This window comes from Chenopodium quinoa, unplaced genomic scaffold, assembly GCF_001683475.1.
Source record: "Chenopodium quinoa cultivar QQ74 unplaced genomic scaffold, ASM168347v1, whole genome shotgun sequence".
Classification (NCBI taxonomy): domain Eukaryota; kingdom Viridiplantae; phylum Streptophyta; class Magnoliopsida; order Caryophyllales; family Amaranthaceae; genus Chenopodium; species Chenopodium quinoa.
The window spans coordinates 97,002-112,685 of record NW_018744828.1 but is presented as its reverse complement, the minus strand read 5'-3'; the positions used below and the strand labels follow the sequence as shown (position 1 = coordinate 112,685).

Here is a 15,684-nt window from a genome sequence, read left to right as displayed (position 1 = left end):
TTGGAACAAAGTAATCCTCCCACCGTCTCATATAGTAACTATTTCAACTAGCATAGTTTTATATTATTTATCCCTGTTTCATACTATTTGTAACGATTAGATTTTTTTTCTTTACTTTATGTCAAATCGTTGCAAATTATATGAAACATAGATAGTACTTATTTTTTTTTAATTGTGAAACATTACGCACAACGAACAATAAATCTCATTGATACAAAATACTACAACAAAACATAGAATTATGAGACATTATTAAGTCATCTTAATACAAATATTATTTTTTATTTTTTTTATTTTTAATAATATTAATTTTTAATAATTTTTTGTTACTCATATTAAATAATGGTCAATGGCCTTATTTGGCAAATGGCTGTTGGCGGTTGGCTGTTTATTGGTTCACTTGGCTTGTTTGACCAGTTGGAATGTTTGGCTGTTTATAATGGCTTTTGAAATTGGCTGTATAAGCTGGGTGTTTATAAAAGTGTTTGATAAATTAATTGTTGGTTGTTGGCTGTTTATTTGATAATTTGTAGGCCAACAAGCCAAAAGCCAACAAAAAAACTACTCAAAGCAGCTTTTCCATTTTGGCTTAAAAGTCAGGTTTTTCGCTAACTAAAAAACCAATTACCAAACACATTTTTTGACTCTTTGACTACTTAAAAAAGCCAAAAGCTAAAAGCCAAAAGCTAACAAAAAAGTCATTAAAAAGCCAATTACCAAACATGGCCAATATTAATATGAAATCGGTATTACAATAATGGGACGAAAGAGATTTTATTAGTCATTAGGTTATAGCCTATTTGTGACATATAAATACGTTGTTGGTAATTCCCCACATTCTCTTTGGCCGAACTCTCTCGACCTCTTCTCCTACTGAAGAGAGTTCTCTGAAATCTCCATTGAAGCGGCTTTTGAGCTCCTTAGGTAGGATTTCTTTTAATTTTAATTTTATCAATAGTCGAATATCAATTTTTCAAATTAGGGTTTAGTATCACTCTGTTTCTAATTTAATTGTAATTGCTGTCAATTTAGGGTTTATCTAAGGTTTATTATTGAACTATTGATTATAATTCTTGAAGGAAGTTCTGACTGATTATAAAGAGAAAATTTGTTGTTTGAATGTTCGTATGTGCAATTTACTTTGATATGAATTGAAATTCTTTATGTGATTCTTCGAGCTTAATTTGTTAATTGAGTCAAATTTGGTTGCTATTGTGTTGTAAAGTTTAGCCTAAATCATATAGAGCTGAGCCAAGATGAGCTTACTCGTATTCGGGTTTTGCTTGAAGCTTTAGCATTTTTAATGAACAAGAGGTCAAAATTATTGAACCATTTCATCAATTAAGCCTAATTTCACAGGCTTTTGTTGAAATTCCTTTTATGTTATGATCAAAGCTTTGAAATTGGGCCTTTTCTCTATGTGCAAAGGGCGGCCGTCTCTCTGTCCCTGGGATGGGGTAAAAAAATGTGAAGGGGGACAGAAATGCAAATCGAAGAATCATAAAACAATATAAGGGGTGTACTGGGTTCGTGAAGAGCTTATGTTCATGATGGTAGTTTGAGGTCCGAGTCCTCCTAGAAGCAATAGTTTTGTAAGTGTTTACTTATTTGCAAATTGCGAAGGATACTACAATGATAAATTTACCTTTAGGAAGTATATGTATTCGTGGTATTACAATGGAAATTGAGCTCGGAGTTTGAGGGTGTTTGAGTTCTAGAGAGTACCCGTGACACTTTCGGTCTAGGTACATGAGTACATCCAAGGTTAATTTTTGATTGGCCTAAAATGGACTCTGCAATCTTATGTTTATCAATCTGCAGTATTTTTTTTTTTTTCGTTGTGTTTTGGTTGTTGTTACAAAGTTTTATTGCGTAGTAAATGACTGGGATGTGGTAAGAACTGAGTTAAATCTGAAATAAGGAAATTGTACTTCAGTTCTGCTTCCTGAATTGGGATCTTGTGTATAGGGTTGGATTGTACACTCTTGAACAAATGTATACTTGTGATGTGTGTTTGGATGAAGGCTGTTTTTAAGAGTACACTTACAACACCATTAGTTTATAAGAGAATTAGGTTGAGATTTAGAAGATGTAACTATCTTAAGATCAAATGAGCGAGATTATGTAATTGAAGAGGGTAGCTTTGAAGATATGAAATCACTTGCCTGTCCTGTTACTTTTGTGTATAAAAATTGTTCATATAATGCTTTTGAAGCTTTTCTTCTTTTGCTGGTCGATACCATTTGGTATATTGGAATGTTCAAGAGAGCTAGTTAGGATAACACTAGAAATGTATTCCATCTTTTGCTTTAATGATAGATTTCAGTGTTGGAATATCAATTTGTGCCTTGTTATAATAATTATTATTTTTAGGCAAAATTTGTGAGTGATAATTAACAAGTAAATGGTTTTATGATATGTTTTTTTCCAGTTTGTCTCTGGAGCAGTTGAAATAAAACGAAAATCAAACATGAATGCCATGGAAGTTGAGACATCAAACTCAGCATCCGCTTCTCTTCCATCAAAGCCCAAATTTGGGGCTTTGAGGGCTCATGAAATGTCTGATGGTCACCTACAATTCAGAAAGGTGAGTGTTCCTCCTCATCGTTACACACCCTTGAAAAAAGTGTGGTTGGAAATCTACAACCCCATTTACGAGCAGATGAAAATTGACGTAAGGATGAATCTTAAAGATCGCAAGGTTGAGCTGAAGACAAGGGCTGACACCCCTGATGTAAGTAATCTGCAGAAGTGCGCTGATTTCGTACATGCCTTCATGCTTGGGTTTGATGTTACGGATGCAATTGCCCTTTTGAGAGTAGATGAACTTTATGTAGAATCATTCGAGATCAAGGATGTTAAAACACTTAAAGGTGACCACAAGTCTCGTGCTATTGGAAGGCTTTCTGGAAAAGGAGGTAAAACAAAGTTTGCCATTGAAAATTCTACAAGGACTCGCATTGTAATTGCAGACTCAAAGATTCACATTTTGGGGTCTTGTACAAACATTAAGGTAGCGAGGAGCTCACTCTGCAGCCTAATATTAGGGTCACCAGCTGGAAAGGTTTATTCGAAGCTTAGAGCAGTCACTGCACGACTGGCAGAGAGATTTTGAGATTTCATACATCAATTTTTGCAAGGATAGGCTGCATTTTTGTTTTGGAGCGTGAGCTTGTCTCCTGTCCAACCTTTGGAAGGGGAGGCGAACTACAGCATGTTGAGGATTGTATTATGATGATAATCTTACCGCTCAAAGCCTTGTTATGTTATGTTATTTAACTTGATTATAAGTATTATTGACTACAGTAGAGATGATTTTGTGGTGTTGGAATATTTATTTGTTAACTATTTTTAAATATGAAATCATTCTTGTTACCTAGGCTATGCATGATTTTGATTTGGTTATTTTTACTTGGTGTATTTGAGATTATAGATTCAGGTACTCGTTTCTTTGGCCGCTTAACTTCACTTTTAATTCTACTAGATAGATGCAAAGATTGCTCTGTTTCGTGTTGTGACTTATATATGTCCATGTGCACCAGAGTTGTCTAAGCTTGACACTAACTTAGCCCACTAGTAATGATACATGTTGCAATTTTCAGAAGGGCAGCCCAGCATAGTCTGAGCCATATCACGCAATTAAGTTTAGCACCTGAGCCATGAGCCATGCAATATTTCGGGTTGCCTCACCTTGTGCCATTGCTATATATACTTTGGACGATGGTAACAAATCTTACAATCTTATAATGATATAATACGGCAAGATATTACATTTATCAACAATTTTATTTAACAAATATTAAAATACATGTGAATGAGAAATTTTATAAAAGCATAGTATTTAAACCAAATCCAACGTTTTTTTAAGCATATAAATCATCATCGTCATTTACGGTTGCAGAAGTCTGATTGGCATCAAAGCGAAATTCAGACCCAAATCCTCGAGAGTGCTGCAAGGTTTGAGCAAATGACTGATACTTTTGTATGTCAGCATCACTAACACTCCTACGTGCATATTTCATCGACGCTTCAAAATGTGATGCCTTGATTTCGGACTCTTCACTTTCTTCTTCCATTGAGTTAGGATTCTCAATTCTTTTTTTCTCCTTCTCAATGTCCTACCAAAAAAAAAATGATTTAGTTCACAAACTTGTAGTCTTAATGTCTTATACATGTTATGCCAGCCTAAGACACAAAAGTTAACTAAGTTTTATGTGACAGATAGTTAGACGACAACTTAAGACTCAATTGTGAAGTTGAGAGTTAAAAATTAGCAACATACCTTCTCAATATTTTCTCTGATTGCGTATTTGCAAGCACGTTGGCAGATTTCGGTAATGTCTGCACCACTGAAACCATTTGTATACTGCGCTAAAGCAGCAAGGTTAACATCCTTGGAAACTGGTGATTTCCTCAAACAAGACTTGAAAATTTGAAGGCGGGAATCCTGATCAGGAAGAGGAATGTAGATCAACTGATCAAGCCTTCCGGGTCTTAGTAATGCAGGGTCAATAATATCTGGCCTGTTTGTTGCTCCTATGACAAAAACTGTTTTCTTCGCATTCATCCCATCCATCTCGGTTAGCAATTGGTTCAACACTCTATCAGCAGCTCCACCAGCATCTCCAGATGAGCTGCCACGCTGAAATTTTTTCAAACAAAAAACATTAGCTTAATAAGAACATTGATATATAATAATTAAGCCTGCAACAAAACAACAATTCCATAATGGACATTAATCCCTCACCTGTGTAGCGATGGAGTCAAGTTCGTCGAAGAATAGAACACAAGGTGCTGATTGACGAGCCTTGTCAAAAATTTCCCTAACATTTGCCTCACTTTCTCCAAACCACATGGTCAGCAACTCGGGTCCCTTGACACTGATGAAATTGGCTTGACATTCATTAGCAATCGCCTTTGCAAGCAATGTTTTACCACAACCGGGAGGACCATAGAAAAGAACACCTTTGGAAGGTGACATTCCAAACTTCTCAAACTTTTCTGGGTGCTCCACAGGATATTGCACAGTCTGCAAACAGAAACATGAAGGTGTAAATATCCAATAAGAAAAAGAAGACATTGACTTGCAATATGCCAAAATCTTGTATGAATAAAATACCTCTTGAAGCTCTCTTTTGACAGTTTCCAATCCACCAATATCGTCCCATGAAACATTGGGAACCTCCACAACCTGCCACACACAAAAATTGATCAGATTTTACAATTTCAGAAGACAACAAAATAAAAGCAACAGAAAAGACTTCCCAAATTTCACAATACAGTATTCCAAGGTCAATTCAAGTAGTATGATTTCAGGAAATTTAAAAGCGAAACTTACTGTTTCACGCAGGGCTGATGGGTTGGAAGCTTGCAGAGCAGCTTGAAAGTGCTCATTCGTGACAGCCATAGAGTTGAGTACCTCAGCATCGATTGTCTCGTCTTCTAAGTCAATGACATCCATTTTCTCCCTAATACACTGAAGAGCTCCTTCTGTGCAAAGAGCAGCAAGGTCTGCACCAACATAGCCATGGGTTTCGTTGGATATTTTTTCAAGATCAACCTGAAAACAAATTAAGCAAATATAAGTTGATGCACAATGAACTAACTACTCTGGTATTCAAACCTCAAAAGTGGCTTAATGCAACATCAAAAATACAACAAAATACACAACTTACATCTTCTGCAAGTTTCATGTTCTTAGTATGGATGCGAAGAACTTCCAGCCTCCCAACTTGATCAGGAACTCCAATGTCAATCTCACGATCAAACCTTCCGAATCTTCTAAGAGCAGGATCAATACTGTTAGGACGATTAGTAGCACCCATGACAATAACATGAGCACGGCTCTTAAGACCATCCATCAACGTCAACAGTTGAGAAACAATGCGCCTTTCAACTTCACCATTTGTCTTGTCTCTTTTAGGAGCAATTGAATCAATCTCATCAATAAAAATGATAGCAGGGGCATTCTTCTCAGCTTCTTCGAATGCCTTCCTCAGATTGCTCTCACTCTCTCCAGCCATTTTCGACATGATCTCCGGTCCATTAATCAAGAAAAAGAATGCTCCAGTTTCATTAGCAACAGCTTTGGCAATAAGGGTTTTACCAGTACCAGGAGGTCCATACAGCAGAATTCCCTTAGGTGGTTTAACACCGATAGCAGAAAAGAGCTTAGGATGTCTAAGAGGAAGTTCAACAAGCTCGCGAATCTGAGCCATTTGTTTCCTTACACCACCAACATCATCATAACCAACTTCATTTAGTCTCTCCTCATCCTCGCGCCTAACTGGTTCACCATCACAAAATATCTCGGTATCAGGAGAAACAATACAGTATTCTGCAGGAACAGTCTCAACCACTTTAAACTCAACACTTCGCATTCCTCCCCTGACTAAGAATAGATCACCTTTCCTAATCGGACGATAAACATCTATGAAATAAGCTGTTTAAAGCACAAACAAAACCAAAAAAAGGTCAAAATCCATTAGAATAAACAACACAACTACACAACATAAGAGATAACTATAACTATGATTTTTGTGCATTGTTGCATAAACTTACGCTTCAAATAAGCATCAAACAGGTTGCCTGTTACACCTTCAATAGTATCATCGACTGGTAAAATATGAACTTTTTCACCATATTTTACATCTGATATCTCATGGACAGAAACAACATCTCCAAGGCGAACACGAAGATTTGTCCTCACAACTTTATTCATCCTAATCTTGCATTCTTCACACCCTTCATCTCCCTGTATAATGCATATTGTATTCTTCCTTACCTTACCCTGTACCAAAAAATATAATTTTTCAGAACTAAAACTTATATAACAAGAAACAGTCCAACATACAAATCGACCGAAAATTACCTTAATTAACACTGTATCTCCTTGAAACAAGTTGAGTGTATCCATGATAGCAGGGTTAATAAAAACCAATGAGTTATCATCAACGGTTGCTTCATCAACGATCAAACGATTCGGAGCCTTTTTTCGTTCAAGGATTGCAGTAGAGTATTTGTCACTTTTCCTGTAACAAAATCAAATGTACATAAATACACTACTTTGTAATATATATTGCAACTTAAAACATTGGAGATCATAATATATAGGAAAATTTGATAATTACCACCAACTATTGTTGCCAAAATTGAAAATACCACCTCAAGTTTTTTTTTTTTTTTTTTTTTTTAATTTTACCACCTATTTCCAAAAGTTTTCAAATTCCCACCTTTTTGCCGCATGGCGTCATCATGAGACCCACACTTTCGTTTTCCCTCTTTCTTCCCTCGATTTCCCCTTTTCTTCTACTCCCTTCTTTCAATTTCATCTCTCAAATTTGATTTCAAATACAAAAATTTCGCAAATTAGGTTATAATTTCTACAATCTAACCTACAACGAACTGAATAGAGTAGTTTAATTAGGGTTTGGGTAATTAATTTGGGGGCTTTGCTAAATTCGAAAAATTAGGGTTTAGGAATTCATTAATTGGATGAATAACTTGACAATTAAACATGTAATTAGGGTAAAAACATAATTTAAATGGGCAATTAAACATGTAATTCATAAAATGTTAGTGTTTTCGCCCCAATTACATGTAAAATTAGGGTTTATGAATTCATTAATCACCACTACAATGTTAGTGTTTTCGCCCCAATTACAAGTTTAAATTATGTTTTCCCCCAATTACATGTTTAATTGTCCAATTTATCAATTCATAAACCCTAATTTTTTGAATTGAGCAAAACCCCCAAATTGATTACCCAAACCCTAATTAAACTACTTAATTCAGTTCGTTGTAGGTTAGATTGTAGCAATTATAAGCTAATTTGCGAAAATTTTGTATTTGAAATCAAATTTAAAGATGAAATTGGAAGGAAATCGTGGGAAGAAAGAGGGAAATCGGCATGATGACGTCATGTCGCACAAAAGGTGGGAATTTGAAAACTTTTGGAAAAAACTAGGTGGTAAAATTTTTAAAAAAAACTTGATGTGGTATTTTCAATTTTGACAACAATAGTTGGTGGTAATTATCAAATTTTCCTAATACATAATTACTAACTGTAACTGAATTATAAACATAGAATCTCAAAGTAATGCTAGTCCAAAAAAACATACTACAAAGTACCATATAGTTAGTACCACATAATTAGTAAATTCACATTAATCATTTAATTATGCAAAAATTATATGTATAAAGAACCAATAAAACTGACCATAGTATAGCAAATTTTAGAAATTACTCAACTTTAAAGTCCTTAAAAAAAAAAAGTTAACAATTTTGGAAAGACTAATGTACATGTACATGAACTCAGTCGATTAAAAAAAATAAAGAAAAAAAAGAAAGAAAGAAAAAAGACTTCCAATTAATATCAGATTATTCTGAAGCAAAATTTAATGCTGAAAATTATTTGCATAATCATCAATTAACCTATACTAAAAGCGAACCTAAAGTGACACTTGTCATGATGCTATAAAAAATTTTCCCACCTTTTTTTCTTTCCTTTTTTTTTGGCCAAATTTTAATAACTTCCATTTTATAACCTACCATGATACTTATTTCCATTTTGACAACACATTTAATCCAATCATACTCCATTAATTTTTTTTTTCAAAGTATATTTTATATACTATAAATATTTTAGTTACAAATATACTAACATAATTTAAAATTAAGGTATTGACATATATCATCATCTAAGATTATCATAATAATATTATAATTTTTTTTTCCTCCGACTTCAAATTTATTTTCATTAAAATAGGAACAACAATTTTGGTAGGATAATTTGTATAAATCTTACAAATATACATAACGTTTATAAGAACAGCTTAACAAAATCATTTTATTATATTATACTCCTCCATTTTTTTATAAGTTATAGTTGGATTTGCACATTTGTTGAGACACAACTTTAACCATCAACATCTTTAATTAGAGACTATTGTTTTGTTACAAATATTTTTTTTTGGATAAATTTGTTGAATTAACACCATTCTTTATAAATTTTGTTGTAAAGTTTAATTATGACCGTGCATGGCACGGGATTTAACCTAGTAATCCTATAAAATCTAATGATAATCATCACACAAAATCAAAGCGTAAATTCAGTTTTTTTTTTTTTTTTTTTTTTGGCAAAAATCCAACATAAAAACCCCATAACTATAGCAAATCATACATCATTATTTAAATAAAACACCCACAAATTACATCCGTCAACTATATTGAATTAAGATCATATTAACACAAAATAACAAGTAAACATTAGAATAATTTCGAGAGTAAGAAATCGTACAAAGAAGGTTGGGCATGATCAGAAGAAGTAGGATTAGCCATTGAGGTTGTGAGTATTGTTGTTTTACGAAGAATTGAGAGAAATATAAGAGTTCTTAGAATTTAGTACAAGAACTTCAATGAAAAAAAAAACCAGTAGTGAAATTGAGGAAAACTGAGGTTAATAGAGGGGTATATATAGGTTATTGAGGTCGGTTGGTTATTTCCTATTACTGATCACTTTGGATTAAGTATTTTAGTTTAAGTCAACTTACAATTCTTAATTGGATTGAAACACATTTACCCTTTTCTTGTTTCTTTAATTTTATCTGTTTGTGATGTTAACGCATATTAGGAAACTTTTATTAAACTCTAGAAAGTCGTATAAAGGTTTCCTAAATTATAATTATAACAACTATATTTAAATTTATATCCTATCATATAATAAATAAAATAACAAATTTATCTTTTTTTTTTTTTTTTTTTTGACATCATGATAATATCAAATTTATCACATAATACAAATATTTGTTTCAAAAAATTCAAAGAAACCGTACATGGATTTCATCTAGTGACATACTATACGAGAATAATAAGACACATCATCGGTTGTATGAGACAGGGTAGAAGCTAGACATAAAATAATTTGTTGTTTGGACTACAAATCTATTATTCCTTGAATTTTGTTCCAGCTCACTTCGTTGCAAGTAAAAAAACAAATGTACATGTTGATGTCATATGAAGAATCAACATTTTCTATTTGCATTACATGAATGCCAAAGGCGATTTAGCAAAATTGTACCAGTAGAATGTGGCGATTTAGCAAAGTTAAGAAAGACAATTAAGAAGGTTCAAAGTTTCAAACCTTTCAAACAAACATATTGAATGAAATGGCAAAGAAGCTTCATGAAAGTAGCCTAGATACAACACAGAATCCTTACCCCAATTCCATTCAAACCCCTCAACAAGGTCGAAGACAGCCAGAAAGCAGAGAATGTAAACAGCTAAGAGCCCAAGGAAGCAATTTAGAAATTTATGCAAGTAAAATCCCATATACTGTGACAAAAATGGATCAGAATCCCCTAACTGATGCCTATGCACTTTCTGATAGCCTACAGATCTTCAACGGTATCTCTTCAGAGAATCGGCAGTCTACTTGGATCTTGCATCAGTCCAAGCTTTAGCAATGGCTTTCTTCAGTTCCTCATCCCCATCCTTGTACATATTCTGCAAAATTGAGGAAGTACATGTTAATGCAAATATCAAAGCCTATGAACTTCAGAAATAATTCGAAGTCATTCCTGTAATCTCACTAAATCAAGCCCAGAACAACAGTATAGCTTGCAGGATTGCCCATTAATCAACACCATAATATACAACAATGTAAAGATTAGAATATACATTCATCAGATCCATTATGCCAGCCATAGGATCCTTTTCGTTGATTAGATTCGGCTTCAGCTGCACAAAACAAAATAAATAAATAAGAAAACCACACATAACAATACTTGAATATTAAAACTTTAACATGTGATTGGAAATCATTTTCATAAAATTGATTTTAAACTTTCACCACCATTGTAATTTGAGTTTCTTAGTCAACAAATAATATTTCACAGCCCAAATGGCATGCAATATAAAATGAGGATAATCATAATATGTTTACTTATAGTTTGACAAGGGAAGTCTCATGCCACATTGATTATAGCATGTGTACCCCCAGAGTATTTCAAGTTCATCGTGGATATTGATCACCACTTAAAAGTTAAAACCACTACTAAAGTACTCCATAGTAATGAAATTTTATTCATACATGGTTAGGGAAGGAGCAACATACCATGAATTGTATGATATAAGTTATTTACAAAGATATAATTAATACTGTCTATTAAACAAGTCAAAAGGCTAATATGAGACAGTACAAAAGTCAGCTTAAAAATTTTAGACAGTCGCCTATGATTTTGGAGCATAAAATTATGGCCTAATATTTTGGGATGGAGGGAGTAAATTACATCATAGTAACAAAAAATTACCTTGTCCTCCTTGTAATGCAGATCTTGCCATTTCCCTTTCAAAGCTTTAACCAAATGTACAATTACCCTTGTGGGCTTGACTTTGACCTTGATTTGGACTGGAACAATATCTTTACTCAATTTGGGTATGGCAAATTGATAATTTTTCCCCTGAACATCATGAAACTTGAACTCAATAGAATTTGGGTTTATGTTTTTCTCCATCTTTTCTTGTTGCACTCCCTTTAGAGACAGATGTATCTGCAAGATGCAGATATGAATATCAGTATCCAGATTTAGAAAGATCAATAGGTGTAACGGAGCTAAAAATTTTGTAATTACTCTTCATCTACGAGACCTAGGTAAGGACTACTAATAAATAAAGAGCGCAAAGCTGGGCTATTATGAGGTGGCATAAGGTTGATAAAAAAATTTCTACCTTGAGAACAAAGTGCAGATCCTCACCTTTACTTTATCATTGTCCTGTTCCCAGCTAAAAGATGGAAGAGTAGAATAAGTCTGTGTTGGAGAGTAAGGAACCTTTGTCGTTGCCACAGGAATTGGAGTATGATGCAGGGGAGCTGAAGAAGAAGCCTTTTCTTTTGATAACTATGCACGAAAAATGTCATAGACAATCAGAATCAAAATAAAGATCTAATGATTGTAGAACCAACAGTAAATGAAGCAAATTACCTTAAAATGATGATTTAGCTATCTGATAATTTGAGATTTGTACTCATGATTTCCCAAGAAGGTCATTTAAACTGTGTATAAGGTAAATATCAAGATGAAAGACATAAAGTAGATAATGATAGCCCCTGAATTCCTGAAAGCAATCTTATAATTCGACCTTTCGAATGCTACTGCCCAATCACACATTGGCCTTCAGCTACCCAGAAAATGGCTAAACTCAATACATGATAATGATAGAACAAATATACACTCTTCAACAGTCAAGTATGGGTAACAAGCAGTAACTAAGTTCACAACACTTAAATCCATACTCCATACTTTGCCAATGCTTGCAACAGCTGAAAGAAAGCACTCATAGCCAGATATATTCTCAAACTTCAATTCTATATGTAGAATTCTGTAGCATACTCGGATTCATCATATTACATCAAGTATCCATGTCGAATCAGGGATATAGGTAGGAAACTTTGTTCCTTCATTTTTTACCAAAATCATGAATTCTTCACACAAAATAGTCGGACACTTGACATGTACCCATGTTAGACATGGGTACTTGAGTTTGAGCAAAATTGCCCAGCCTGTAACACTATACAAATATCAAAATTAGATTCTTATACATTATTGTGTGGACATGGATTAGCACACAGTTTGAACTAAGAGAAAGGCCCAAATGATACCATATTAACATAATGATGTTTACAAGAAATCTATCATTGAATAACATTTCAATAAGAATGGAGGAAGTAAAAAGCCAATTAACATGTTTAACAAGTAAATAATCCATGATGCAAGCTTTTAGCAACCGCATGCTTCCCGCAATGACTAAGTTAACTGTCAAGGAGTCCCTACTACTATGGTCCTCTTAAGATAGTCATGGTTAGGCCATCCTATTTCCCAAGTTCCCTCGAAAGCACACATCCCATGGCCACAGGTATCCATGGTTCCCACCAATGTAGGATCCATAGCCGGTGTTGACTAAGCCATGCTCGTTCTTTCATGGGGCGGTCTCCATAGTCTCCACCATGAGAGATGACAGATATAGTATCATGAAGCACTTCCTTGGCATTCAAGTAATGAAAACCCAAGGAAATAATATTCGTGAACCAAAAGAAATATGTCTTAAATATCCTAATGAAAATATCCATGTGAATTAGAAATACTACGTAAAACATATATTGGAGTTTTGTTTGTTCCATCAATTCACCCAGTAATCTAACATTTAAAATTGTGAAGAGGATCTGACAGAGTGACACAATATGGCCTATATCCAATTCCACAAGAAAAACAGAATTGAGGGATCAAGTGGAAGGAAATGAAGAATTGTTTGACTACTATAGCAATGTTTGGGTTTGCACAGCTACATACTTTTTTCCCATATACAAATATATTCTCAAGATGTTCTAATAACCAGCAGACTTTGGCACTTTCTTTGACTAAGTCGAATACATGTCAGCCACCAAAGCTGTCTCGGACTGTGGTTAAGAAAAACACTTATTGATATCATGATCTGGGTGAACAGCAACTTAAATAAACTAAGGTGTTTTTTTTTTTCGGACGTGATTTGGACATAATTTATATGAAACTCAGTTACCAGAGCAGAAATAAGACTTAAGTTTGATAACAATTACATTGTAAGAGGAAAATTGCAACGTACAAAGTAACATATGGTATTCCAAATTGTAGAAAAAGCAAAGTGATTATAGGAAAGAATATCCTAAAGACTGAAAATATGTCACTTCAATATGCCCAATCAAATCTAAAAGCATTCTTTATTACAAGATTATTTATAATAGGTGCTTCATTCAACTCTACTTGTCTCCACGAATGTCTCCAAACGACAAAAGCCGTCAATAAGGTGTTCAGGTTTAAACTTACTAAGGACAGTGTGGTGTTGTCTAAATTTTAATTTTCTAATCTGTTACGCTTAATATAGTCTGACTAAACTTTAACCACTATTTTACAATAATGTACAATAAATTACATTAATATGTGGGAACTTATTATTCAAATCAATTTGCACGATGTATATTTATTTAGAGAGCCACAAGGGCAGGGATGAGAATCGACCCCCGGACCTAATCACTTGAGCTATCCCTCACTCTAAAAACATCATCAATATGCAATTAGAGATATATAGTAATAAGTTAATGAATATTAATAGTTCTTGACTGATCAGATTAAAATATTTATGGTCTGGTTCGATTTTGACAAAAATAAGTATGGAGTAATAACAATTTCTTAACCATTAGGTTAACCATCTAAATTCATCATTTATAATTGACCATTCAAATTTAGCAGCATTTCAAATCAGTAACAAGGCATTTAAACTGTTCATCTATACAAACTAAAAATTGAATATTATATCAATAACAAATCTTAATATATGAACAAAAGCATAGAGAAGTTCACAATCATTTTCTTGAATTTTTCCTCAAAAGCAAGAATTGATTCCATCAAATTATATTTAAACTTCAAAATTTATCTGAGCTTGAATTGCATTCATCTTTAAAACTGAAAGCAATTATCATTGCAATTGTAATTTATATACATGTAAACAGCAAAATCAGGACAAAATATATGAAAAATTGAAATTGAAATTTCAAACACAATACTCAGACACAAACAATTATTTAATTGTATTTCTTTCAAAAAGAAAAATCACCAATTCAAACACAATAACCCTAGATATCAAAATTTACTTCATATAACATATAAACAGAAATTTGTTAAAAAGAAAGATGAAGAAGAACCTTTTCTAGGTTGCGAAGCTCTTCCAAGTCCGGTGAAATATCATCCGCCATTTTTGCTAAATTCTTCTCTCAAAAAATTCAGGGTTAATTTGAAATGAGAAAATTGATTGACTTAGAAGATGATGAGTAGAGTATCAGTTTGAAGTTTAGAGCGTAGGTTCTAGAGAGTTCTTAAGAAGATGATACTATTCAGTGGGGCGGGTCAAGTAGGAGACCCGCCCCATCCCGTCATGGTGGTGGTGGGACGGGGATGGGTCTCGGTTTGGCAGGTGGTGGGACGGGGATGGGGATAAAAACCATACCCGTCATGGGTGATGGGGCGGGGGTGGATTTTAAGTTGTACCCGCCTCATTCCCGCCCCACCCGCCCCACCCGCCCCACTTCGTACCCGCCCCATCTCCACCTCATACCTACATCTATATATCTTTTAAAGTAAAATTACATACTTTTATTCTATTTATAAAATAATTACATAAAATACAATATTAATTATAATACTTTGTACGACACTTATATTATAACACAAAAATGTGTATAGAATGTTTTATTTTATAATTCGTATTAATTATGTAAGATTGTGTATTTGAGATACGGATATTAGGTGGATTTTGGGTGGGAATTAGGCGGATCTTTGGTGGGGATTAGGTGGGGATGGATATCCAAGTGGGGGGTGGGGCGGGGATAGTTTTGGAGTTGTACCCGGTGGGGCGGGGATGGGGATGAAAATTGGACCCGCCGCGGGGATGAGGATGGGGATGGGAATGAAAATATTAGGTGGGGATGGGGATGGGAAGACCAACATCCGCCCCGCCCCGCCCCGCCCCATTGACATCCCTACTCATGAATCATGATAGTATGATACGTAGTACAATATTGGATTTTGGTGTATGTGTTGCACTGCTCCATAGTTATCATGTGTACCAATGTACCATGCATCACTAATGCTCCCTCTC

The 15,684-nt window shown here is 34.1% G+C and overlaps 1 protein-coding gene and 2 pseudogenes across 1 annotated transcript; 1 reads left to right on the top strand and 2 right to left on the bottom strand.

The window, feature by feature from the left end:
• The first annotated feature begins 807 nt into the window (after positions 1-807).
• On the top strand, positions 808-3,383 carry LOC110704245 (annotated as a pseudogene).
• A 416-nt stretch (positions 3,384-3,799) lies between these two features.
• On the bottom strand, positions 3,800-10,329 carry LOC110704225 (annotated as a pseudogene).
• LOC110704244 (calcyclin-binding protein-like) lies at positions 9,989-14,988 on the bottom strand. The gene is made up of 5 exons (XM_021882033.1): positions 14,732-14,988; positions 11,754-11,897; positions 11,310-11,549; positions 10,678-10,737; positions 9,989-10,503 (listed from the first exon to the last, which is right to left on the bottom strand). Exons 1-5 carry the CDS (start codon positions 14,780-14,782, stop codon positions 10,429-10,431), a joined length of 570 nt encoding a protein of 189 aa, XP_021737725.1. The 5' UTR covers positions 14,783-14,988; the 3' UTR covers positions 9,989-10,428.
• Positions 14,989-15,684: the final 696 nt, after the last annotated feature.

Coding starts and splice junctions, on each gene's coding strand:
- LOC110704244 (XM_021882033.1), bottom strand. CDS start 14,782: ATGGCGGATGATATTTCACCGGACTTGGAAGAGCTTCGCAACCTAGAA. Junction 11,898..14,731: donor AGCTTCGCAACCTAGAAAAG/GTTCTTCTTCAT, acceptor TTTCGTGCATAG/TTATCAAAAGAAAAGGCTTC. Junction 10,738..11,309: donor TGCATTACAAGGAGGACAAG/GTAATTTTTTGT, acceptor TGTTTTGTGCAG/CTGAAGCCGAATCTAATCAA.